Below are 26,798 nucleotides of genomic sequence, written 5' to 3' on the forward strand. Positions count from 1 at the left end.
TCCCTCTTGTTCTGGCTACTCCCAGACAAAGGACTAAGACTCCTCGTACGCCTGAGGGAGTACCTCTTGCTCTGGCTGGCGACCAGACAGGGGTCTACTACCTTCCTCGTGTGCCCGAGGGCCGAGGATCATACTGCCCTCTTGTCCGTGGATTACTGACAATGGCTCTTCCCGTGTTCTGGCAAGGACCACCAGACACTACTTTCTTCCGCCCTGTTTCTAGCAGACACTGCGCAGGACGTGGAAATTATAGGAGCGTTGACATCTCGTTCCCCATAGCGTTTCTGACGCGGCTCGAGTTCCCGGAAGGGAACGTCTCGGGTTACGTATGTAACCTTAGTTCCCTGAGGGAACGAGACGCCGCGTCATGGACCATAATTCCCGCACCCTGCGGCGCTCGCTTCATTCCTAAAGAGCTGCCGCCGGCTTCAAACGCACGTGCTTTATACTTCCTGGTCGCTGACGTCACCGCGCCTGTGACGTCACTCCCGTCGTACGATTGGTTGTTAGACAATGACTCAGAATGCTGCCCGCCAATGGCGTTTCCCATAGCGTTTCTGACGCGGCGTCTCGTTCCCTCAGGGAACTAAGGTTACATACGTAACCCGAGACGTTCTCTAAAAAAAAGAAACTCGTAATCTTGAGCGTAAATGGAGAAAAACTGACTTAGAAGTTTTTAGAATTGCATGGAAAAACAGTATGTCCAGCTATAGACAGGCTTTAAAAGCTGCTAGAGCTGAGTACATCCACCAACTCATAGAAAAAAAAAACAATCCAAGGTTTTTATTTAGCACAGTGGCTAGATTAACAAATAACCAGACGCTGCCTGACCTAAATATTCCTGCACAGTTTAATAGTAATGACTTTATGAATTTCTTTACTGATAAAATAGACAACATCAGAAATACAATAACAAATATAGATACTACTACAGCAACTGATACTTCAGCATTATTCATTACACCTAAAGAAAAACTGCAGTGCTTTACAACTATAGAACAGGAACAATTAAATAAACTTATCAGCACATCTAAACCAACAACATGCCTATTAGATCCTGTACCCACTAAATTACTAAAAGAGTTGTTACCTGTAGCAGAAGTACCGCTTCTTAATATTGTTAACTCATCGTTATCTCTAGGTCATGTCCCAAAACCATTCAAACTGGCGGTTATTAAACCTCTTATTAAGAAACCACAGCTAGACCCTAGTGAATTGGCAAATTACAGACCAATTTCTAATCTTCCATTCATGTCTAAAATTGTGTCTGCTCAATTGTGCTCCTTTTTGCAAAATAATAATCTGTTTGAAGAATTTCAGTCAGGTTTCAGGCCCCACCATAGCACAGAAACTGCACTTGTAAAAATCACGAATGACTTGCTACTTGTGTCAGATCAAGGCTGCGTCTCATTGCTAGTTTTACTTGATCTTAGTGCTGCGTTCGACACTATAGATCATGACATACTCATAGATCGACTGGAAAACTATACAGGTATTCAAGGGCAGGCTTTAAGATGGTTCAGATCATACCTGTCCGATCGCTATCACTTTGTTTATTTAAATGGGAGTCATCGCAGCTATCACCAATAAAGTATGGAGTGCCACAAGGATCTGTCCTAGGTCCTCTGCTATTTTCAATCTACATGTTACCCCTTGGTAATATTATTAGGAAATATGGGATTAGTTTCCATTGTTATGCTGATGATACTCAACTATATATTTCAACAAGACCAGATGAAACTTCTAACTTAGCAAAGTTAACAGAGTGTGTTAAAAATGTGAAAGATTGGATGACCAATAATTTTCTACTATTAAATTCAGATAAGACCGAGATATTACTTATTGGACCAAAAAACAGTACACAGAATCTCTTAAACTGCAATTTGCAACTAGACGGATGTACTGTTATTTCCTCTACAGTCAAAAATCTGGGTGTTATATTAGACAGCAACCTGTCTTTTGAAAATCATATTTCTCATGTTACAAATACAGCATTCTTCCATCTTAGAAACATTGCTAAGCTACGGAACATGTTACCTGTTTCTGATGCAGAAAAGTTAGTTCATGCATTCATGGCGTCTAGACTGGACTATTGTAATGCACTACTAGGTGGTTGTCCGGCTTCTTCAATAAATAAGTTACAGGTAGTCCAAAATGCAGCTGCTAGAGTCCTTACCAGATCAAGAAAATATGATCATATTACCCCAATTTTACGGTCTCTACACTGGCTACCTATTAGGTTCCGTATCACTTACAAAATATTACTTCTTACCTATAAGGCCCTTAATGGTTTAGCTCCTGCATACCTAACTAGTCTTCTACTATGCTACAATCCCTCACGCTCCCTAAGGTCGCAAAACTCTCGACTTTTAGTAGTACCTAGGATAGCAAAGTCCACTAAAGGAGGGAGAGCCTTTTCACATTTGGCTCCCAAACTCTGGAATAGCCTTCCTGATAATGTTCGGGGTTCAGACACTCTCTATGTTTAAATCTAGATTAAAGACTCATCTCTTTAGCCAAGCATTCACATAATGTATCTCATAACCTTGTACTTCAGTTACATCTGATCACATACAGATCATCATTCTTCAGCTTGGGCTAAACACATATTTTTTGCTTGGTTGGAACAGCAGCTACGCTAATTATTTCTCTATTTGTTTCTCTGTTTCTGCCACGGGATTCTAACAACAAAAGCGCGTATGCTAACCTGTGTGCAAACTGTATGTGTGTGTGTCTGTAAGGGAGAAGAAGTGGAAGAAATAGAGTATATGTTTTCCGTACATGCAATATTGTGGCAAAAACATGGAAAAATCTGTCGTTTTTATCCTATTGTTTACTGTATTCATTTTTTTGGTCAGTGTAGTTGTGGGTTTTGGTTATTTTGCTGTTTTGGGCTGTAATGACTTTTGAAATAACTAAAATTGTGTGGCAAAGTGATATAGACGTAATGCGGTCAAGTGCTGCCTGGAACTACGTTCACCACGCTTATCCCTGAAAATAATGAAAATAAAACCATTAGACCGTTCCTCAGCAAGCATTCAACGGACCTGTAGTATAATGTAAAACATTTCTACTGTTCTTTTGAACTTTCTATTCATCAAATAAACCTGAAAACATAATAATAAATATTTCTCTTTCAGATAAATGCTGTTCTTTTGAACTTTCTATTCATCAAAGAAACCTGAAAACATAATAATAATAATAATACATTTTCTTGAGCAGCAAATCAGAATATTAGAATGATTTCTGTTGGTCATGTGAATGAAGTAATGGTGTTAAATATTAGGCTTTGAAATCACAGGAATAAGTTACATTTTAAAATAAATTCAAATAGAAAACAGTTTAAATAGTAAAAATATTTCAAAATGGTACTGTTTTTGCTGTACATTGGATCAAATAAATGCAGGCTTGGTGAGCAGAATCATTTAATCATTTAGTCTTCAGAAGACTTTAATCCAAATCTTCTTAAGAGTAATTATCACTTTATTTGAAGAATAGTTCCCTTCCGGAGGGAACTCTACGCTGCGTCCTGGTTCAGGACACTATGGGAACTGCCTTCAGCGTGACCGGTTCTGAAGCTCTTATAGAACAACAACAATGAACTTTGACCTTGGCCGGCGCCAGCCTATGACATCATCACCAGGCGCCTACCAGTATAAAAGGGCGCTTGTGCATACATCAACCATCTTTTTGTCCTTCAGACTTACCTTGTTCTAAGCGTGAGTAGAATGATGATTCCTAGAGTAAACAGTTTGGGAAATGTACGAAATCCGTGTCAGAGAAATCTGACACCAGATGACGTGCACAACCTGTTTGTTTTGTGTTTGGGTCTGTTATTCCTCACCGGTCTTCATCCCCACCCAAACGCAGGGGGAGCCTGGCCCCTCCTGGCCTGCGGGCTGGAGGCAGGACCAGGCGGTTTGTGTGGCCCTCACGTCGTGCGGCTGCCTGCCCTTTTTCCCCCATAAGACTCTGGGGCGGGGCTGGTGATAGATTGATAAAACTCAATCCGTTGGCCCGGTACATGAACTGACATATATGTGGTGTATATATGTATATGTAGGTATTCTTTGTCTACCAGGTGAGACTTTAGTATTTGAGCTACTGAGCTTCTAAGGTCCCTAAGTGTCGAGTGTAGCCAGGTCTTCCCTCGTTTGTGAGGTAGTGTACCGAGACCTCCACTCGTAAATAACTCCGGTAGGGGTTAAGCGTTGTCAGGCTTCCTCTCATTCTGGAGAGTTGTCCTTTAAAGCCTCCGCTGTTTTGAGCTCGGCTTAGGCATTAATTATACCTGCTTATGCATGTTTACACACCTACTGGGTGAAATCTCCACCCATCCTATAGTGTAAGCAACCTAGGGTTGAGTGTTGTAGGCTGCCTCTCTTTGTGAGTCAGTGCATGAAGCCCACGCTCCCCAGGGCCCTGCTTCTAAATTTTTAGGAAGAGGAAAGTTTAGTAAACCCCCCCTGTGAGTATTTTTATTCAGGCCTCCTCTCTCTGAGAGTTGCGCTGAGGAGATTCTCCCTCTTTGAGGTTCATGTTTAGGCCGATTTCTCACAGTTCTATCAGCACTGGGCAGCTCTAGTAGCTTGTAGGCTCCTTTGAGCCTCGCTTTTACACTAAGCGTATTGTGGCAGGTCTTCCCTTGCCGAAAGCCCTGTGTTGGACCTCCAGGGTTTACTTTTGAACCCTGTATAGGCGCTTAAAGCTCTGTCCAGATGGTAGTTTAGTATGTAGGCTTACTGAGCCTCATTACTATATTGGGGTTGAGTGTAGTAGGTCTCCCCTCATTGTTAGTGAGTTGTGTTGTTTAAGACCTCCACTCCTAGATTTTCCTGCCACGGTGAGCGTTGTCAAGGTGTTGTAGCCTTCCTCTCAATATGAGAGTCTTTCTGCAGAGGCGTCCACTCTTGAGTGCTGCTGATTAGGTCTCCTCTCGCCTGTGGCGTTATGATGATGATCTGGCTCTCATAGTCTTCCCTATGGCTTAGACTGAGAGCTCTTAGATGTGTTCTCTCTGTGAGAACCATCTAGCTGCAGCCGTCGCTCTCCTTAGAGCTCCGCTTCTAGTACATTCTCACAGTATATCACTAGTAGGCCCTGTTAGGTCTCGCTAACTATTTTGGTATAGGCTTTTCTCTCCCTAGAGATTCATTTGAAGCCTCCACTCTATAGAGTCCTATGTGTAGACTCTCGGGTGAGTTTATGTACTTGTAGCGTTGAGTGTAGCCAGGTCTCCCCTCAGTGAGGGTTGTTATTTGAGACCTCCACTCTCGAGCTTCTCTCTCTAGGGAATATTAGGCCTCTTGTGAGCAAACTGCTAACACTATGACAAGGTTTCCCCCGCTAGAAAGCCTGGGTACCTCCTTAAACCCACAGTAGTGGTGAGTACTCATGTAAAGCTTTGAGCACTCCCTAAAACCCACATAAAGTGGTAAGTGCACATGCAAGTCTTTGGGCACTTTCTAAAATCCACATGAGTGGTAAAGATCCTCCCCTAAGGGTTGGGTTCTTTTCTAAAATCCTGTATGGTATGGGTTACGCAGTACTGCTCCGTTCCCATTCTAGAGTTGGTTCTAAAACCTCTGGTTTTCCCACTCCTTTTTGGTAGCATGGTGTTTCGGGTCTCCTCTCTGCGAGAGTTGTTTGACCATCACTCTGAAAGAGCTCACTAGGCCCATTCTCACAGTCATGACAGTGCTGATACTACCACTCACCAAGACTGAGTGTCGTCAGGCTTTTCTCTCTCTTTAGAGATTCATTTTTGAAGCCTCCACTCTACAGAGCCCTGCTTTCAGCATGCGAGCCCTGCTGTGAGTCTTGTTATTCCCAAAAAGGCGGTGAGTGTAGCCAGGTCTCCCCTCACCGAGGGTCATTATACTGAGACCTCCACTCTTAAGAGCTTCTCATAGGATTGAGCGTTGTCAGGCTTCCTCTCATTATAGAGAGTCTTCTATGAAGCCTCCGTTCTCCAGAAGCTCCTCTTCTAGTACTTACAGGCGTGAGTGTAGTCAGGTCTCCCCTCACAAAAGGGTTTACGTTTGAGACCCCCACTCCTAAGAGCTGGTGGATTGAGCGTTGTCAGGTTTCCTCTCATTTAAGAGAGTCCTCTATGAAGCCTCCGTTCTCCAGAAGCTCCGCTTCTAGTACTTCCAAGCGTGAGTGTAGCCAGGTCTCCCCTCACTGAAGGGTTATTTGAGACCTCCACTCTTAAGAGCTGGTGGATTGAGCATTGAGGTTTCCTCTCACTTTAGAGAGTCTTCTCTGAAGCCTCCGTTCTCCAGAAGCTCCGCTTCCAGTACTTCCAGGCGTGAGTGTAGCCAGGTCTCCCCTCACCGAAAGGTTTTGTGTGAGACCTCCACTCCAAAGAGCTAGTGGATTGAACGTTGTCAGGTTTCCTCTCATCTTAGAGGGTCTTCTGTGAAGCCTCCGTTCTCCAGAAGCTCCGCTTCTGTACTTACAAGCGTGAGTGTAGTCAGGTCTCCCCTCACAAAAGGGTTTATTTTTGAGACCTCCACTCTTAAGAGCTTCTCACAGGATTGAGCATTATCAGGCTTCCTCTCACTGTAGAGAGTCTTCTATGAAGCCTCCGTTCTCCAGAAGCTCCGCTTCCAGTACTTCCAAGCGTGAGTGTAGCCAGGTCTCCCCTCACTGAAGGGTTATTTGAGACCTCCACTCTTAAGAGCTGGTGGATTGAGCATTGAGGTTTCCTCTCACTTTAGAGAGTCTTCTATGAAGCCTCCGTTCTCCAGAAGCTCCGCTTCCAGTACTTCCAGGCGTGAGTGTAGCCAGGTCTCCCCTCACCGAAAGGTTTTGTGTGAGACCTCCACTCCAAAGAGCTAGTGGATTGAACGTTGTCAGGTTTCCTCTCATCTTAGAGGGTCTTCTGTGAAGCCTCCGTTCTCCAGAAGCTCCGCTTCTGTACTTACAAGCGTGAGTGTAGTCAGGTCTCCCCTCACAAAAGGGTTTATGTTTGAGACCTCCACTCTTAAGAGCTTCTCGCAGGATTGAGCATTATCAGGCTTCCTCTCACTGTAGAGAGTCTTCTATGAAGCCTCCGTTCTCCAGAAGCTCCGCTTCCAGTACTTCCAAACAGCACTAAAAAGAAGTTTATAGGATCGAGTGTCGCTAGGCTTCCTCTCATCTAGAGAGTCTTCTTGTAGAAGCCTCCACTCTCCTGAGAGACTCCACTTAGGTGGTTCTATTGCTTAGGTTCTTGGAGCCTCATGAATCACCTCCAGTGTTGAGTGTAGTTCGGTCTCTGACCTCCACTCCCAGAGTTCCCCTCAAGCACAGAGTGTTGCCAGGCTTCCTCTCGTTTAGAGAATCTTTCTGGAGCCTCCGCTCTTCAGAACCCCCGCTCAGTATGAAGGCTTAATGGCAAGCTTCATTGCTTCTGTAGCGGTCAGTGTAGTAGGCCTACTCTCGCTTAGAAGAATCAGGCCTCCACTCTTAGGAGTTCCGTGCTTGGGTAGCCGAGCTAGCTGTGACGTCGGCCCAAGTAGTGGGGAGTGATGTTCCTTCTTGACTCCTCATTCAGTCAGTTGTTCACTTACTCCTCAGCATGGCGGCGTTGGTATAAGCGTTCCCATAGTGTCCTGAACCAGGACGCAGCGTAGAGTTCCCTCCGGAAGGGAACATCTAGGTTACGTATGTAACCCCTGTTCCCTGAGGACAGGGAACGAGACGCTGCGTCTCGTAGCCATGCTTCGGGCCCCACTTACGTCTCTGTCAGACAAAAAGATGGTTGATGTATTCACAAGTGCCCTTTTATACTGGTAGGCGCCTGGTGATGATGTCATAGGCTGGCGCCAGCCAAGGTCAAAGTTCATTGTTGTTGTTCTATAAGAGCTTCAGAACCGGTCACGCTGAAGGCAGTTCCCATAGTGTCCTGAACCAGGACGCAGCATAGAGTTCCCTGTCCTCAGGGAACAGGAGTTACATACGTAACCTAGACGTTTTATTTTAGTCTTTTTTCATATGTAAATATTTTCAATGCACATACATGAAGCACATCAAATATGGTGCAATAGATAAACAATAGTTTATATTGCTAAGTCATCTCTCATTTGTGACTTTCAATGGAGGGACAGTTAATAAATTAAAGTCTTGCTGGTTTAGAATGGCATTTATCAGTTATGCCAGAATTGTCTTTTTTTGGAGATCTAACCTTTTAATTGAGTCGAAAAAATGAGACAGCACAGTTTGTGGCAGTTTCTCTGATAACCCCAAAAGAACTTCAATTACTGAAGAACGTCATTTCTGATCATACAGATAGTTTAATTTGCCTGTCTCCCAGGTCACGTGGTGTCATCAAAAAAGGAGGAGCTGAGCTTCATTTTGGATCACTTTAACATTCAGGTATGTCTAAAGATCCAGTCAAAATGTTTGATAACTATTTAAATTATCTGTTTTGATTTATCTGCTTGGTTTTCCCATCCTCAGGTGGACAATCCGGTCTGTATCCTAACTCAGGACATGAGTAAACACTTCCTCCACTCCAAAAGAGAGAGCGACAAATATAAAGTAAGTCTTTGTGTGTGTTTGTGCATTTGTTTCTCTTATGACAAATACAAATACAAATACAAATTTTCTTTGCTGTTTTTCTGTAGCTTTTCATGAAGGCAACTCTACTTGGTCAGATGAAAGAAGATTATAGCTACATCATGATTACCAAGACCATGACCGAGGATACAGTGGAGAAGCACAGGGAGGTGAGTGCTGAAATAATCACATTTACATATTGGTTTATGTAACTGAACAGAATTTATGTAGCAGGTAAAGCAGCTTTGAAAAAATATCTTATTGGATCACTAAACTAGTTGCTTTTTAATAGGGGTGGAGCCGAACCTGAATACGGTATTCGGAAAGGCACAAATAGCGTGTTTTTTACGAATACTTATTTCGAACAAATACTTTAAAAAATATTTGTATTCGGGAACAAGAAAAACTTTATATCAAAAAGCTGCGTTTCCTCATGAGACCGCAGTCAGTGCATGCCCGCGTGAGTGAGTGACATTCAGGAGTCGGGGGGTGGGGTTAAAAGAGGTGACTGACACAGGCTGCTACACACAGCAACAGAGAAGACTCGACTGGGTGAAAAAATACTTCACTGCATCACTATTTTTGTTGAATAGATTTTTGTACCTTAACTGGGTTCTGGAGGCAGTTTATAGCTTTTGGGAAGCAGAGTTTGATCGGGAGATTATTCCATTAGGGGCCGTTCACATGCGCGCTCAAGTTCGTTGTTTCACATGTAGACGCGCGGTATGCGCGCTCATAATGGAAGCGACGCGGACACGGTGCTACGCGCTCGTTTTTTCCAGGCGCCGCATCCAGATAAATACATCTCAACTTTTCAGAATGCCACAAGCGCAGCGCAGGTCATGTGACCAGAACCCTTTCCCTTAATAACATTGAAAAACAGCCAAGTTGGAGCAACAGCTTATCATATCTGTACAGGAATAACCATTTTAAAATAAATTTAATAGCAGAGCTACTTCAAGCGATTTTTAATGCTGGAAATCCATTTATGCTTTGCTGAAGCTTCCGAGTCTTCATTGAGAGATAAGGTCATGGTTGCTTAGCAACGGCAGACACCACGGGAAAGAAGTTCATTCAGAAGAAGAACAGTTCTTTTAAGTATTATTTGTTTTTATTCTGTCTGTTCAGTGTCCTCCAACAAGGATGGGTGGTGGGGTTCATAATGTTCACAATGGTATTTTATTAGTTGTTGGTTTAACCATGGATGAGGTAATGGCTGTTATGTTATTTTCTTTTCAATGGCGTTCCTTGTTACATGTTCAAAAACATCAACCAATACTGCATATACATAATTATTATAATGGATATAATTAAAGAATACTTACACTATAACGTAAATTAAAAGTGTAACGCACAAAAAAAACAGGATTTTACACCTATTTTGAATTTTACTCGAATACAAATACAAATACAAATACAAATACTTTTCCCCCCTCAACAAATACAAATACAGATACAAATACCGGCTGCTTTGCACACCCCTACTTTTTAATATTGCAGTGTAGTTCTCTTTTGCTCACTGACACAAGGGATGCAACAATACGGTTAGTCCACGATTCAATATGTATCTTGGTTTTTAACCACGGTTTCTGGTTTGTTTCGGTTCTGTCACACCAGGCCAGCAGAGGGAGCCCTGCCCCTCACTGACTGTTGCTGCTCCCTCTGCTGCTTCGCTGGTTACTTCCTGTTTGTCAGCCATAAAAGCATGCTTAGCACACACACACTGCGAAGTATTGTGTTCTCCTGTGACCTTTACCAAGCGTTTTCCCTGTTTCCTAGTTTCCGTGTTTCCTAGTTTTCTGAGTTCTTAGTTTCTTAGTTATTTTCTCGTTTTGTTTCCAAGTCTTAGTCTTAGTTATAGTTTTCCCGTGTTTGTTTGTTCATTTCGTTTGTTACTTTGGACTGCCCCTCTGAATTTTCGACTCACGCTTGTTTATTGGATTACTCTCTGGATTATCTCTGCCATTGTTGTTTGCTGTCTCTGACCCTGCATTGTTTGACCACGTATCTTCCAATAAAGCCTGCATTTGGATCCTCACTCTCAGTCGTCCTACTTGTGACAGGTTCTGATAGCTTGCCAGATCAGTGTGTTTTTTTGCAACAAATTAACAACAAAATACTCCTGCAAACCTCTGTATTCTGGAAAAAAGATTGGATTATTGTATGTCTGCTAGGGCTGTTACGATTAGTTGATTCTGATGAACCATTTGATTTTTAAATGTCATTTTGCAGAGTGTGTTGAGTCCCCGGCAAAATACCGGAAGTGGCGCATTTCGCGGATGACAATCCATAAAACGCATTATTAGACTGTTTTCCAAGGCTGCATGATATATTAAACCCATTTAAAAATCATAATTAAGCATAATTGTGAAATCACAAATGCTTTTTGATTTAGTTAAATAAATATATGCGATGGTTTAATACAAGTGTGCCGTACGAGTCCTGAAAAGTGAAGCCAAAACATTTCGAACGCCCTCCGGTGGTTGGCTGCAGTATAGGTCATAAACCCCGCCTTCTCCATGTAATCTAATGGGATGTGAGCCAAACTAAATAATCGAACTACACTTCAAATAATTTTTTTCCAAAGATGGTTTCCATCATGTGAGGTAGTTCTTATAATGCTGATTCATGTTCAGGTGTTCTAATAAGTTCGCTTTTAGGTAGTCATTTGATGCTATAAACGGGGTGTGGTGTCATGATTGTGATCGTGCGATTGGGTCTGCGGGAGTTTGGGCAGGATTTTGGTACCGCGGCTCCGCCTCGCGACTCTACTGCGCAGACTCTGGCTCCAAACGAACCTCTATTGCGCAGAATCTGGCTCCAAATGACGTAATTTCCCCCAAGATGGCAGCGGCCATATTAAGATGAATTGGCTTCACTTTTCTATATGGAATGAAGCGGAGATGCGTCGTCCATCTTTTTTACAGTCTATGGTTTGATATATGTGTGTCAATTATTTACATGCGTGTAAGTTACGTCTCACAGCAACTCCGGTCACAGTATGCTGTTCCACAGGAACTGTTATCATTTACCTGTGTATAGCGTCTCAAACTCCATCATGTTGCTGTGAGTTTGGGTTTATTATAACATTCATCTGGGAATAAAACATGCGCGATTTCATCGGCTTTGCAAGGTAAATCATTTATTAACCTACTCAAAGGAGAATATCATTCTTATTGTGCTAACTGTTCATCTTGATTTCAAAATAAAAGTTTGAACCCTTACTCTGAGTTTACACGTTTTGATGTCCACATATTTATTAAATTACTGTGGCTATAGCATTTCTGTGGTAAAGATATGACCAAATATTAAAGAATAAGTGGACATTTGACTTAAATGTTGTTCAGTCAATAAATATTTAGTTATATTAATATTAAATTGTAACAATCAAAAGCATCTCCAATTAATTGTTTTTATTGAAAATAAAAGTTCCTTAAGTAAAATTGGTGCATTTTTTGGTGGGAAATTAGTCGTTTTGATCAGCGGTTCCCAACCGGGGGGTCGCGGCACCCCCACGGAAGTCTGACTTCTCATTTATAGCCTCGTGGAGCTTCCGACAGATGCTGTGTGCGTTTGCAGTGCATTATGCCTGCAAATTCACCACCATCTGGTCACCTGCTCTCGCTGCCAAGGCTTGCAGTGCTGTTAACTAGGCTGCTAAGCACTAGGCACTATATAACTGCACAAGGGTAGTAGGGCTGCACGATTAATTGCATTCGATTATGAGTGTGATTTGACGTAGCTTGTCAGTGATTTACGGCTCTGTGTATTAATTGCTGAACGCACGTGATGGAGATTTACTACTAATCAAGTACCGGCTTTACTGACTAAGCACGCCTCATAATCGCATTCGATTTATTGTGCAGCCCTAAAGGGTAGTTCTAAACAGAGGTAGATGCAGGTACCATGCACGGCGACCGACTTTGTTTTACAAGATGACTAAAGTCACAGTGTGGTCCCTCGGTCAGGTGGTGTCTACTATGTAGCCCAGGAGTGCCATCTCTGGCTGAACCTGGCGTAGATGGCTGTTGTAGACAAAGTCTGCTTTCTAGACACATCCGTCTTCCAGGTCGGCCTTTCCAGCAACACTGTCAAGGACTTTGCCCAGAAATTCTCAGCAGTACTAAAACAAACGGAGGCGATCTAACAAAGTTTTCATTTGGTCGCTGAGTCAGGTTACCCAGGGATGGAGACGTTTGGCTCTTCCGGGTAACATTGCATCTGCTTCCCTCAGCAGCCTCTCTTACTTCAGGATGCTTGAGGTTGAGTCAGACTGGAAGCTTAAAGTGCTGTTCAGCCTGCCTCGCTGGCTGATCCGAGCGGTACGACTCGGCTATGCAATTAAGTTTGCCAGGCGCCCACCTAGGTTCAGTGGGCATTCTGTTCACAACTCGGACACAACTCGCCTTGACTGCAGTAGCATATCAATTGCCTTGAGTTACTAGCAGTGCTTCTTGTTCTACCTCGAGATAATACTGTGATCGTAGCATACATCAGACATGGCTCATATCGCTGTCGGCTGTTCTCATTTCAGGAGGGCTAATTCGTGCAGCGACACGCTTTTACCCACTCAAACCTGGTTTGCTCATGCTTCTCGTGACAGCCCCTTCCTGGTAGATTTCCCAGAGGAAGGACCTTCTTCTCAGGAGATGGGTGCCAACTGGCACTCATGCTCCAATCTTGGAACCTAAATGTGTGGCTGCTAGATGAGACGCGGTAGACCTCACTGGCCTCACTCTGTCACTCAGACGAGGCTGCCTATGTTCTAAAGTGGGGTCTGTTCATGGATTGGTGCTCCTCTCCTCGAGAGGACCCACAGAGATGCTCAGTCGAAGTGGTGCTTTCTTCTGCATGAAAGTTGAAGGGGAGATCATTCTCTTCGACTTTGAAAGTGTATGTCACGGCTGTTACAGTATACCACCATGCAGGGGATGGCTTATCCTTAACCCTTAAAGAACTAGAACATATTTGGGGCACCTGAGGCATCTGTACATTCCTTTGTTTTTTCAGACCTATTCTAGCAGTCAGCATTAATTGTCGTATATCATTATAAACATAAGAACTTGAATTGTATGTCTAGGCAGTTTAAAATGACGATTTTCCTTGTTTTCTCTAAAAATAAGTGAATTTCCAGAATATTAAGAAAAACGCTAGCAAAAGTTGGGTGTTTTGTACTGTGTTGTCACAACCTCACCAGTCTAGGTTGGAAATGCCAGTGACAAGATAAAAAAAAAATAAAAGAATTTAAGGACAACAACAGAAGTCTCACAAATCGTTTATTGTAACAAACAAAGAAGTTGGAATCATATCTCTTCGGAAGGGGATCATCAAAGGCCAAAAAACAAACAAAAGGAAAACTAACTAAGGGTTCAGAGCCAAATTGTCTATCAAAACAAAATTCTCAAAAGAAATACAGGAGCAGCCTTCCCTGACTCCTTAACTAGCCAAAGCCAGGAGAAAAGTTCTTACACAAAGAAAAAGACAATCCCCAACCTACTTGCTCCAAAATGAACAAAAGATTATTTACAAATAACAAATAATGAAAACAGACAACGAATATCTGTTTACAACATGAAATATCTTAACTGCGAGTTACAGGGAAAAACGGATTGTATTAAATATACCCTTACAATTGAATAAAAGTTATCTGGGGCAGGAGACAGAGGACGAAACGATGGAGCTTTAACAGAAGCTCTCCACAGAAGCTCTCCAACACTGCTCTGCTTTCTAGAATTCAAATGCACCCGCACCGCTCCCGATCTCCTGCCGCTGGTCCCAATTAGGGGTGCAACGGTTCAACTTACTAATGTTTCGGTTTGTATCACGGTTTTAGTCATGGTTTCGGTACGGTTCAGTATGTGCTATGTTAAAGGGAAAAAATAAAATTAAAGTAAAGAAATAAGAATAATTGATCTAACTACAAACAACAGCACAAATAAATACAATAGAGCCGGGATCGTCAACTGGCGGACCAGATGCGTCCATGCGGACCATGAAGGCTTTTGATGTAATAAAATAATTTCTAATAAATAAAATGTCGTGCCTGCAGTGATGAGAGCAGAGATCGGCGCATTGTGCACAGACAGATGTAGCCTTCAGTGAGTGAAAAACAACGGCATTACGTTGGGGTTACGTTGCAATATTGTAAAGATATGTTTTTTCTATATACTGTATTTTTATAAATGTTTATGTTTTAAACCACGAAGGTGAGCCAGTGGATATCACACAGGCAACGTGAAAACTGCACAATATGTGAAAGCGAAAGTAAAAACTCACAGCACTTTCAGCATCTGACGCTGCATTAACGGCGCACATTTTCACAGAGACAACGACAGAGGAATCTACTTCATACGCTGACAATATTTTAATATTTTACAATATTTTAACTTAATTATGATTTCAGGTTGTCTTAAATGTGGGGACTGAAAGACCAGAATTGCGATGACACTTCAAAAGGCTATCCATTGAATAAATATGAGCGCTGCACATTTCAAAGTCAGCTGCGGCGCTGCTTTGTGTACTGCCATTCTGAAAGCGCTGCTGGAAGAGAATGATCTTCTATTTTCAATCAGCCCGTACGTCTGCTGTTGTCAAAAAGACCAATGTGAAAATCAGTCCATGGTTTTAAGCAGCAAACACGTAGAGTTGTAAATCTGAACTGATGCATCGACAAGATAATGTGTTATAAAAATTTAAACAATTATGGCAGTAAAATATATGTATATGTTATTTAATTTATATACTTGATTGATAATAATTGTTTAAATTAATATAAGAATTGATACTTTAGAGTTTATCATTAATAAATCTGTTTTTTCTTTTGTGAAACCTGCATCTGAATTGTAAATCATGCTTTTTACAGTAATTTTATTTATTTATAAAAAAAAAAGTGTGCAGGTGTTAAAAAAGGTCTTTAAAAGTCTAGAATTTAAGCTTAAATATCCTGCAGATACCCTGGTCTCGCAAAAAACATAAATTGTTTTTATATCTAATGTCCGGACCTCGGCTGGTGAGAAGGGTTCATTACTGGACCATGAGCCGTTTTAGTTGAAGACTCCTGCAATAGAGTAAAGATACCAATAAAATAAACTGATTTTTCGTTTTTTTTTAGATAGGTCTAACATTTTTAGGTACAGAAACTGAATAAAATGATCAAATGTAAAAAAAGCATTGCAGTATAAATTGAAGTTCATTAAAGTTACAAAAGCTATTCAATCAAGTGCAGTGAGTGATTTCCTTGTTATTGCTGTTTGGTAAATGTTAAGAAATTGCTGTCAATTTAAGAGAATGCAATGATCCAGTGCACGGTACTTAACGTTTAGCCGGCTATGTCTCCTAGGATACTTGCCAAGACAGGAATTTTGACAAAATTTTTGCGTGAATTTATCCATTCAAACACAACAAAAGAGCTTAATATTTGCGTGCTTCGGATGCATCGAGTTTGCATCTTATGGCTCTTAAATGTTGAAACTGCCAAAGCTTAAATGAGTTTAGTTTTAATCCAGATAGCAATGTGTGCTGTTCAGGTCTCACCTGCACACGAGCGCTATCAGCACCCGGGAGATGACGTAACAAATGACTGCTCATATTCCAGCATACAGCACTCGCATTGAATAAGAATGGTTTGTCCACTTTTTTTAATTAATTGCTGTTGTTGTAATGTATTGGGAAGCCAGAATGCGCATCCATCAACAGAAACATGCATTAGCCGAACCCTGTTTGTTTTACGTGTTGTATTTAAAACATATTACAGATGCGTTGTCAGTTTCAAGTTGAACCGCGGTCCTGGTGTGCACCGAACCGTGGGAGGTGAATGGGACAGTTTGATTTTTTACTGAGAACCGTTGCACCCCTATTCCCAACTAAGCGCTGCTAGAAGGAGAGAGCGGGATAGAGAGAGACTGCGCACAATACAACAAAAATCATCAGATATGCACACAACAATTAATAAAAATAACAATGTACGTCCGAGGACCTAACAGTGTACTCAAACAAAAACTCCTGAAGTTTGGATTTTTTTTTTCTTTAGAAATTTGTATGTAGGTGTTTTACACTTCTAAATAAAATTTTGTCTATATATAACATTCCCCAAGCAAGTTCTAGCCATTTATTATTTTAGGCGCTTTTCAGTGAAAAACAGGCCTATTTAGTTTATAGACAATATAGACCTGTCCAAAAACGTTTCAGGAGTAAAGTCATAGCAAAAAGAGTGTTATGTAATAGCAAAACACAGTAAAAAAAAAGTTACTTTTTTAGATAAATATATTCTATATTGCACAAATTTTTTTGTGCAATAAAAATATAAACAGTCCAAATTATTCACAAACTACACACAAAATGAGAGAAAAATATACAATGAGCGCAACAGCAAAAAATAGTGCAAATAATTTTTACAAACTATATAGGAATTAGTTACATAATATAACAACCAAATGGATCAATCTGCTGGCTGTAGTCTGCGTCGGGATCTATTTTACCAGGACATCACCTAGTGACATGAAAACCTAAATTCCAGTTGTTTATCCAATATGTACTGCTGTTTCATCCTTGTTTTTGGTTTGTGTTATGTCAAAGGGCACTGTTGTGAGTATGTTTGTGCTTTTTCAAAGAATGCTGTCATGCAGAAGCGTTATTTTGCGTTTGTTTTTTATGCACGCAAGACGCACTTTACTTTCACTTTACGTTTGTTCAGATTTCCAAAGAAACATGCTAATTGGTGGTTCAAAAGACCAAAACCTATGTTTATTGGTTGAATAGATGACAGTTTAAACCAATCTGGGCACCAATATAATAACACAGTGAGACTAAGCATCAACAATCATTCCTGTTTGGCTCAAAGGAACTAATTTCATTGGTTTCACCTCTATCAAGTGGGCGGGAGACCTGTACACACTAGTATAGAGTAGTTTGTGACTGTGCTCCGGAATGGGGTCTCCTTAACCCCCTCCAGTTGTGGTGTCTCAGTATTGTCACAAACATGAATGAGTGGATGCACGCCGCCATTTTATATACCCAAATGTTCATTGGCCTTTGCTTCTAAAGCTTAGAGGTGATTGGGCTCCCAAGTGAGACCCCAAATACGTCACTTGACGAAACCGCTCCATTCCCTCCTTCAGGGAATGTGGGTTACAGTAACCTAGACATTATTTAACCTTCTAAGTGCCAAAATTTCAAAAATGTGACAAGATGTCATATTTAATAAAATAGACTGTAGTTCCTAATACTTCGATTATAGACCAAAATGACATCATGTTCCTATTCAAAGTGTTCAAGGAAATAGCAGAGTGATTGTGTCATTGATGCAGAAGCAGTTCAATTCATAGTGAGCGAGTAAATTGTGAGATTTGTAAAAGAAAATCGCCAAATGGCTGATAAAAAGTTACTGTGAGGATGTGATGCAAATGTTATTTGCAGATTCTGACTCTGAAGGGGTCTAATTATCACACGTCTCCCAGTACATCTTTGCAGCGCAGTGGTGCCCCTGTGCATAGTGAGAATGTTCACGAAGCACAAACAAGTGATGATTTTGTCCCTTTGCCCAACCTGTCGCGCAAAGTAGGGAATGAGGAACCAAAGGAAAACGAGAGGAGCCAAAAATACAAAAATAACACTAATTTATTAAACAAAAGAACTGAAATCCAGGGAGCAAAACAAACACGACGAAAAACATTAAGACAGGACAAAGAAACTCAGGAGACAAACGACTTATAAAGGGAGTGACTAATTACAAAGACAGGTGTACACATTCAAGGAAACGAGGGGGAAGTCCAAAAATGGGCATAAGGTTAAACTAAGGCAAACTGCACAAAAGGGGGAGACAAAGGGAGAAACCAAAACATGAAAACCACAAGGGTAAAAACTTTAGGAAACACAGAAATAAAGTCCTTAATCCTGACACAATGGGGATGGGGGGTGGCAGGGTGAACGTGGTCGTAGTGTCCACAGGAGGGCTGTGGCTAGAGGTAGAGGCAGCAGGGATTGGACAAATAGGGCTGGAAGTAAGCACTAGCCCATGCGTTTTACTACTATATAGTATACTGTAGTACCATAGTAATAATTTAGTACTTTCACCTGTTTTATTTTTGGTTTCCTCTTTTCTGATCATTTGGAATAAGGATAAAAAGACCAAAAAAAAACTTGCAAATAAGTAGATTCAATATCTATTATTTCCTGAATAATACTAATGAACTGATCAAAGAGTTGGCTACTGTTTACATGCATTTTACTACTATACTAGTATAGTAATATAGTAATGTAGTACTTGGTCCTGTTTTATTGTAGTTTTCCACTTTTCTGGTCATTTGGAATGAGGATAAAAAAGCATTCAATATTTTAATTCAAGAAATAATTCAACATATATTTCATGAATATTATGAAATTCAAGTTGGTCGCCCCTGATGACATCATAATATGCAAATTAGATGAGTATATTTACACCCCACATAAACTTTCAGTCATGCCCAAAATCTTTAAGCCCTTTCAAGCCACAAGCTTTTGAAATCTTGATGTCGAAATCCATCATTTTTTCAAAAAAAAAAAAAAACTGTGGCGCCTAAAGGGTTAAAACATTTGGCTGATTGTGAACAAGAGTAACACTTTATAATAATTTTCATTAATAAATCATAAATCAGAATCATTTTGTCTTGGTGACAGAAGCTTCCAGTGCACAGACAAGATGACATGTGACAAGACATAGATAACAAAAATAAAAGTGATCAGAAATGTGCAAAAAACAATACACAATAGATAATATAAAAACATTATATAATGTTTAACTAATCATTACTTAATATATATTTACATATCTAGAAATATGAGATCATGTGCTTGTTAATGTTAACTAATGAACTTATTAAACATTACCAAAGAATAACAGATTATTATTTCTTGTAAATTGAAATGCTTACAAATGTCATTTAACTTTTAATTCATATAATCATGGTTTTTTTTTTCAAATGATTTTGACAGATGGTTTACAATCATTAAAAGCTTAATTAATAAGTTGTTAGCAAACATACTGTATAATGCTTAACGCATCATTCAGTGTGTTTTAAAAATCTACAAATACTTTTAACAGAAATTATACAATATTTACAAACTTTTTTATTTATTTTTATTTGTTAATGTACATTTGAATGCTTATAAATGTCATTAAACTTTTACATTTACATTTAAAAATGTTGTGAGAATATAGCCCAAGTACTGATGCATTTACCTCTCTCCTAGCGGTAGCACATTACGGAGCCATTCTGAGCTTCCTTATGTCTGCATTTAACGCTCTCCTAGTGTTAGCACATTACGGAGTAATTTCCTAGTTTCCTTGTTTCTTAATTAAGTCTTGTTTTTAGTCTAGGTATCCGTGTCTTGATTCCCTGCCTGGTTTATCTTGTCCTGTATGCTTCTCTGTTTCTCTAGATCTCTCGCCCATTTTGGATTACCCTTTGTCTTGCCATTTTGGTATTTTGTATTTTGTAATCCGCCCGTTTCATGTCTCTGTCGCTCCGTTACAATGAACAGTCATTTTTATTGCAAAAATGTGTCCCAAAAGACTGAAATTCATCCCATTTTCACATCTTTAATTTCACATCTTTAATTCTTCAAATTTTCAAGGAAAATACTTCATTCATCAAATCAATGCAATATTGCAACCCATACCACACAACCTGTCCCTAACCCTACATGTATCACACAAGATGTGCATAATCATATGAATTAGTTTAATGATATTTGTAATCATTTTCATTTACATTAAATGTCAATTATTAGGTAATGTTTAATACATTTATTAGGAAACATTAACAAGCACATCATTTCACATTTCTAGATATGTGAATATATGAACTAATGATCCGTTACTTTTGTTTTTATAACTCTTTTGTTGGACAACAGGTTTAGAAAGGCTTATAATTGCATGTCTATAGTCTCGCATAGCTAGACCTTCAGCCAACGTCCTGTCTGATGTCTGGGGCTCAAACTATTGCATGTCATTAGAAGGAAAGATGCTCTGCTTGTTTTGCTTTTTCAGATATAAGCGGGGAAGGGTTTCCTCATCTCAGCATGTGAAATCACAGGCACACACAGCAAATTCCGAGAGAAATATATGCAAAACCTAAAACCCACAATTCACAAGCGCGTATTGAACCGCGGATGTCGTACCGAACGGTTTGATATTATTTTGAGAATTGTGACATCGCTAACTGACACCCTTTCCTCTCTCACAGACTCTACAAGAACTAAAGAGAAAGCTGCAAGAGAAAGAAGAGTCAAAAAAAAATCTGGCTTCACTAGATGAAATGCAGCAGACGTTGAATGAGCTGAACAATCAGATGGCCTGGGCTCTGGTTAGGAATCACCACCAACACAACATGAGCTCTGATTGCATGGCTCAAAATGAATATAACAATTCCAGAATTTTTTTTTTATTATTAATATTTTGTTATTAAATTTTTTTATATTGAAATTGTAGTGGTTTTGTTAAGGTGAAAAGGATAGTTCATGAAATGAAAATTCATAATGAAAATTCTGTCGTTAATTAGTCATTCTCATGTCATTCCAAATCCTGAAGACCTTCATTTATCTTTGAGACACAAAGTATGATATTTTTGGTAAAATTTGTGACCTGAAAGGTCTTAGGGGTTTGGAACAACATGAGGGTAATTGGGTAATTAATGACAGAATTTTCATTTTCAGGTGAATTATCCCTTAAAAGTACCAGAATTATAAATTATTTATGGTTCCAATCATGTTTTAAATATGTTATATAACCAAAGATTGTGGCCTAATGCTAAAATGTACATCAGGTGGCAGAGGTAGAACGGGAGATGAAGACCATGAGAGAACGAATTGCAGCTGAAGAGAGATCCACCGTAAAATATGACCAGAAGGTGGAAGAGTGGGAGGTGACTGAATATTATCTAGACTTTCTGTTGTTTAGTATGCAATCCAGTCCAGATTTCAGCTTTTTCAGCCTAAGTAGGTATTTTGGCCAGAATGAGATAGATGTTTAAATCTGTCAAATTCAGATTTATTTATGAAATATATATGTGTGTGACCCTGGACCACAAAACCAGTTAAGTTAAGTAGTATGGGTATATTTGTAGCAATAGCCAAAAATACAATACATTGAATGGTTCAAAATGATACATTTTTCTTTTATGAATTCCTTTTAGATTCCAGATGTTCAAATAGTTGAATCTTGGCCAAACTTTATTCTATTGTGTCAAACCATACATCAATGGAAAGCTTATTTATTTAAAGGGTTATCATGTGCCGTGTGAAAGGCCCTTTAGTTGCTTATATTTTCAACCCTGTGTTAAACCCTCAATGTTTTATGCCATTATTACACAGCTCTGTTGGGTTGCGCACAGACAGCAGCCCTAATTATTTCAATGTGTAGAAAATGCTTAATGAAAATGTAATTATGTTGATTCACAGTAATGTGCAGTGTGTCTATTTGGGTTTTTCTTGTTTGTAGGGGAAAGTTCAGGAGGCCAACAGGACATGTAGAGAGTTGCAGGATCAGCTGGAGGGTGTGACGGTGCGCATGCAGCAGCTGCAGCCTCAGTGTGCCGAACTGAAGAAACAGGCACAGGCGTGCAGCCAAGTCCACAAAACTGCCGAGGTGCTCATGCATGCACAACACTATAAAGAGGGAAATAAAAACTTTGTGCTCAACTTTCAGTGGTAATTGGATAAAATAGAAATTCACTTTACTTCTTTTTGTTTTTCATTTTTCTTGGCTTAGGCTGGTCTCCATCGTAAAAAGACTAACTTGAGAGACCTTGAAAAGGATAAAGATCAGCTTAACAAGCGGATCCGAGAACTCAAACACAGGTACTTCAAAAGTGTGGTGAAAGGAAACAGCGTTATACAACATTATCCTTGTATCATTTCCAGCTGTTTCATTATGACCCAACCCCTCCTCTCTGTCCAGCATAAGTCAGTCAAACTCAGCTGACACTCGTGCTCGTGTGGAGAGGATGAATCACATTCAGACTGAGCTGGAAGATCTAAGTTTCCAGGATTCTACTCTGGCTCAGCAGATTGATCAGTGTAATCAGGCCAGTGCTGCTGCTAAAGAAAAACTGACTAGAATGAGGTTAGTACAGTTGTTGGTAAAAGTATTTTCTTAATACAGGGATCCCAGCTATAAGGATAAATTACAATATTACAAACATGAAATTAAAGGGGTCATACAATGTTGTTAAGAACATTATTTTGTCTATATGGTGTAATGCAATGTGTTTACGTGGTTTAAGCATTTTCCACATACTGCATATTATTGTAACTTCTCTCTGCCCCACCTTTCTGAAACGGGTCAATTTTTACAAAGCTCATCGTTCTGAAAAGCGTGGTGTGCTCTGATTGGCCAACTATCTAGTGCATTGTGATTGGCCGAATACCTCAAGCGTGTGATGGAAATGTTATGCCCCTTACTATATTTTAACATTGTGTTCTGGTGCTTCGAGACAGACAATAAAACCCATTATAAACGAGGCATTTGTTGCATCCAGTGGGGACATAAATACTGATTATAATGACTTAAACTGTATTTTTATGTGTTGCATCACGCCACACCATGGGGGCAGAACAACAGACAATACTTTGTAAACATAACACCATGTCTGCATTTGTGATCATAGAATCGACAAATAACAAGCGCTACTACTCTACACAGCTTAAAACTAGTGTTTGAATAGTGAGTAGCAAATTATTTAAATATGAAAACATACAAGCTGTGAGCCTTCAGGAAACAGTCCTCTTTAAAGGGATAGTTCACCCAAAAATGAAAAGTTGATATTTATCTGCTTACCCCTGGGGCATCCAAGATGTAGGTGACTTTGTTTCTTCAGTAGAACACAAACAAACATTTTTAACTCAAACCGTTGCAGTCTGTCAGTCCTACAATGGCAGTCAATGGAACCCACAGCTTTGGAAAAAAAATACACATACAAAACCAAATTAAACCCTGCGGCTCATGATGATACATTGAGGTGTTATAAGAAACAAAACGATCGGTCTGTGCAAAAAAAAAACTGAACAGTATTTATATCATTATTTACCTCTGATCCACTGCAACGTCTTATTCTAAGCGCATTCACAACATGACGTGTCAACGTGATCTGCCATAGTATATGTCACTCATTGTTTACACAGTGCAAAGCGGGCCGCGGCTACTCAAAATGGTAATTAATTGTGCTTATCCTGATTCTGGCAACCGATTAAAAGCTAAAAGATTACGCTTCTTTGTGTGAACTTATCCGGGAGTGTTGAATTTTCACAGACTACATTGCCAGAACACATTGACGCATCACACACCGGCTGTTGTGAACACACTCGATACAGTTGAACGTTGCGGTGGATCAGAGAAAAATAATGTTATAAATACTGTTCAGTTTCTTGCACAGATCAAACGTTTTGTGTCTTAACACCTCAATTTATCATCACGAGCTGCAGGGTTTAATTTGATTTTGTCTGCGTTTTTTTTTTACTCTCAAAGATTTGGTGCCCATTGAGTGCCATTATATGACTGACAGACTGCAGAGGTATGAGATAAAAAAATAAAAAAAACTTTGTTCTACTGAAGAAACAAAGTCAACTACATTTTGGATGCCCTGGGGTTAAGCAGATAAAAATCCAATTTTAATTTTTGGTTGAACTTTAAAAATGCACTACACACACTTGAATATTCAGGTTGTACTGTCCTGGAACAGAGTTTAACCACTGATGTGTAGTTGTGTTCTCTTTTAGAAGCCCAAAAAATAGTTTTGCCCTTTCAACAAAACACATAGGACTGTGTACATAATGCCTTTAATAAGGGAAAGAACTACAATTAACTCCCATGAAGCCTTGCGAATGCCATAATAAAATAAATTAGAGAAATATAAAACTATTGATTTAAACATGCTGAGTATACATATGTGACCATGGACCACAAAACCAGTCATAAGGTTAAATTTTACAAAACTGAGATTTATACATCACATGAAAGTAAAATAAATAAGCTTTCTATTGATGTATGGTTTGTTAGGATAGGACAATATTTGGCCAAGATACATCTATTTGAAAATCAGGAATCTGAGGGTGCAAAAAAAAAATTAATAAATACTGAGAAAATCACCTTTAAAGTTGTCCAAATTAGGTTCTTAACAATGCATTTTACAAATCAAAAATTACATTTTGATATATTTACAGTAGGAATTTTACAAAAAATCTTCATGGAACATGATCTTTACTTAATTTCCTAATGATTTTTGGCATAAAAGAAAAATCTAAAATTTTGACCCATGATATGTATTTTTGGCTATTGCTACAAATATACCCCAGCGACTTAAGACTGGTTTTGTGGTCCAGGGTCACATATATGAAAACGTCTCTAGGTTACGTATGTAACCCTAGTTCCCTGAGAAGGGAACAAGACACCGCGTCCCCTAGGGGTCGCTATTGGGGAACGCTGCAGCGTGACTCGTGTCTGAAGAATGCATATAGAAAAACTCCATGAAATGGCCGGCGACAGCGTATGACGTCACCGCGGCGCGCATGTCGCTGCTGGTGCGTCACTACCGGGCGACACAGTATAAAGGAGTCGCCGAAGTAAACATACACCCGCTTCACTGTCTGAAGCTTCTCGTCCGAAGCATGGGAAGAAGCCTAGGGGACGCGGTGTCTCGTTCCCTTCTCAGGGAACTAGGGTTACATACGTAACCTAGAGACGTTCCCTTCCGAGGGAACACTCACCGCGTCCCCTAGGGGTCGCTATTGGGGAACGGTATACCCACGTCTCCATGCTGAGGGGAGTGCATAGTAGTGAGCACTAAGTGTAAATTCTGTGAGGAATTATCCCTATAGGACGAGGTGACAGCTGTCAGAACGTAACCTCCCCGGCCAAAGCCTGAACTGTTTCTCACTTACCTGAATGGGTCAAAGGACCCAGAGCACAGCTCAGGTTGGAATCGGAGATTCCTTCGGAGGAACGGCTAAGTTAATACTTAGACTTAACTAGAACAGGAACTGCCAGTACTACTGAGTCTAGTTCCCTCAGTGAACTGACTCAGAAATAGCGACTAACAGGCCTGTCCCAGGACAGAGACCGTTCTAGCAGGGGTTATCCTCAGATAACGCACCCTGGATAACAGATGGTCAGGAGATATCTAAGGTGATATCGAGTGAAGTTGGGCCCAGGGAGACCGGGGTTTTAAACCAACTCAAAAAATGGGAACGAGGACCGCGTAACCCATACCGTATAGGATTTTAGAAAAGAACCCAAAAACTTGTTGGGAACTTACCACTTATGTGGATTTTAGGAAGTGCACAAAGATTCCGTGCGCACTTACCACTATTGTGGATTTCAGAAAGTGCCCAGGGTTTAGCGTGGGACACTTACCCTAGTAAAATGGGATTTGGAGACTGTGTTTTCCCCCATTTTGAGGGTTTCATATTAAAGCTCCATATTTGTCATAGGATGACAAGAATTAAAATAGGGGAGGAACCCTCCCTGTTTAGAGAGGGGAGCAATGCTACACCCCAATCAGGACAGACAGTCCTCAAACTGTTAGTCGACTGATGAAATCATGGAGCTACTGACCATCATGATAGTGGACGCAGACAGCGGACAGACCCCTAACCCCGACTTGCAGGGAGGAACATCCGTCCTTAAAAAGGGCAATGCTCTGAAGGGACCCTTTAGTGTAAAGGGGAGCATACTAGACCCAGTCCACATGGATGCCTACTAGGAGAAGGTGGTGCTCAGGAATTACCCTTCCTCGGAAGGGGAGCATACTCATCCCACTAGGAGCCGCGCTCTAAAACGGGACCCTTGCGAAGGGGAGCGAACGTGCTCAAATCAGGACCTTGAGAAAGATAGAGGTTATTTCTTCCTTAGCCAAGGGAGAAAAATTCACCATGCGGCAGTGGAGCTGCTTTGAGGGAACCCAAAAGGTGAGCTGCCAACAGCTTGAAGAGGCTTCAATCGTAGGAGCCTTCGCTTCTAGCATGTTAAGGGTAGGTTTCAAAACCCTGAGAAACAGGGAGAAATGCCAACACCCGCCAGAAGGTGGTGCTCTAGTAGGACCCTTTCCGCAGAAAGGGGAGCAGCCAAGGTCATTTCAAGGTCCTGAAAAAGGGGGGAACTCCTAGTTAGTCATAAAGCCTGAAGGGGAGGTGACACTCGACCCGGAAGTCAGGCGCAGACAGGCTCCTAACCCTGATTAACAGAGAGGAAAACCCGCCTGCCAGGAGGCAGCGCTCGGATTTCA

At 40.5% G+C, this 26,798-nt stretch overlaps 1 protein-coding gene across 1 annotated transcript in view; it reads left to right on the forward strand.

Annotated features, from left to right (window-relative positions):
• LOC141344171 (structural maintenance of chromosomes protein 6-like) overlaps positions 1-26,798 on the forward strand; it is a 96,188-nt gene that overhangs the window by 25,519 nt on the left and 43,871 nt on the right. Inside the window, exons 6-13 of the mRNA XM_073848959.1 lie at positions 8,300-8,361; positions 8,446-8,526; positions 8,613-8,714; positions 20,766-20,885; positions 21,345-21,443; positions 22,019-22,165; positions 22,289-22,377; positions 22,478-22,642. Of these exons, the coding sequence (XP_073705060.1) occupies positions 8,300-8,361; positions 8,446-8,526; positions 8,613-8,714; positions 20,766-20,885; positions 21,345-21,443; positions 22,019-22,165; positions 22,289-22,377; positions 22,478-22,642 (865 nt within the window). The remainder of the gene's footprint in view (positions 1-8,299; positions 8,362-8,445; positions 8,527-8,612; positions 8,715-20,765; positions 20,886-21,344; positions 21,444-22,018; positions 22,166-22,288; positions 22,378-22,477; positions 22,643-26,798) is intronic.

Source organism: Garra rufa, chromosome 10, assembly GCF_049309525.1.
Source record: "Garra rufa chromosome 10, GarRuf1.0, whole genome shotgun sequence".
In the NCBI taxonomy this organism is placed as follows: domain Eukaryota; kingdom Metazoa; phylum Chordata; class Actinopteri; order Cypriniformes; family Cyprinidae; genus Garra; species Garra rufa.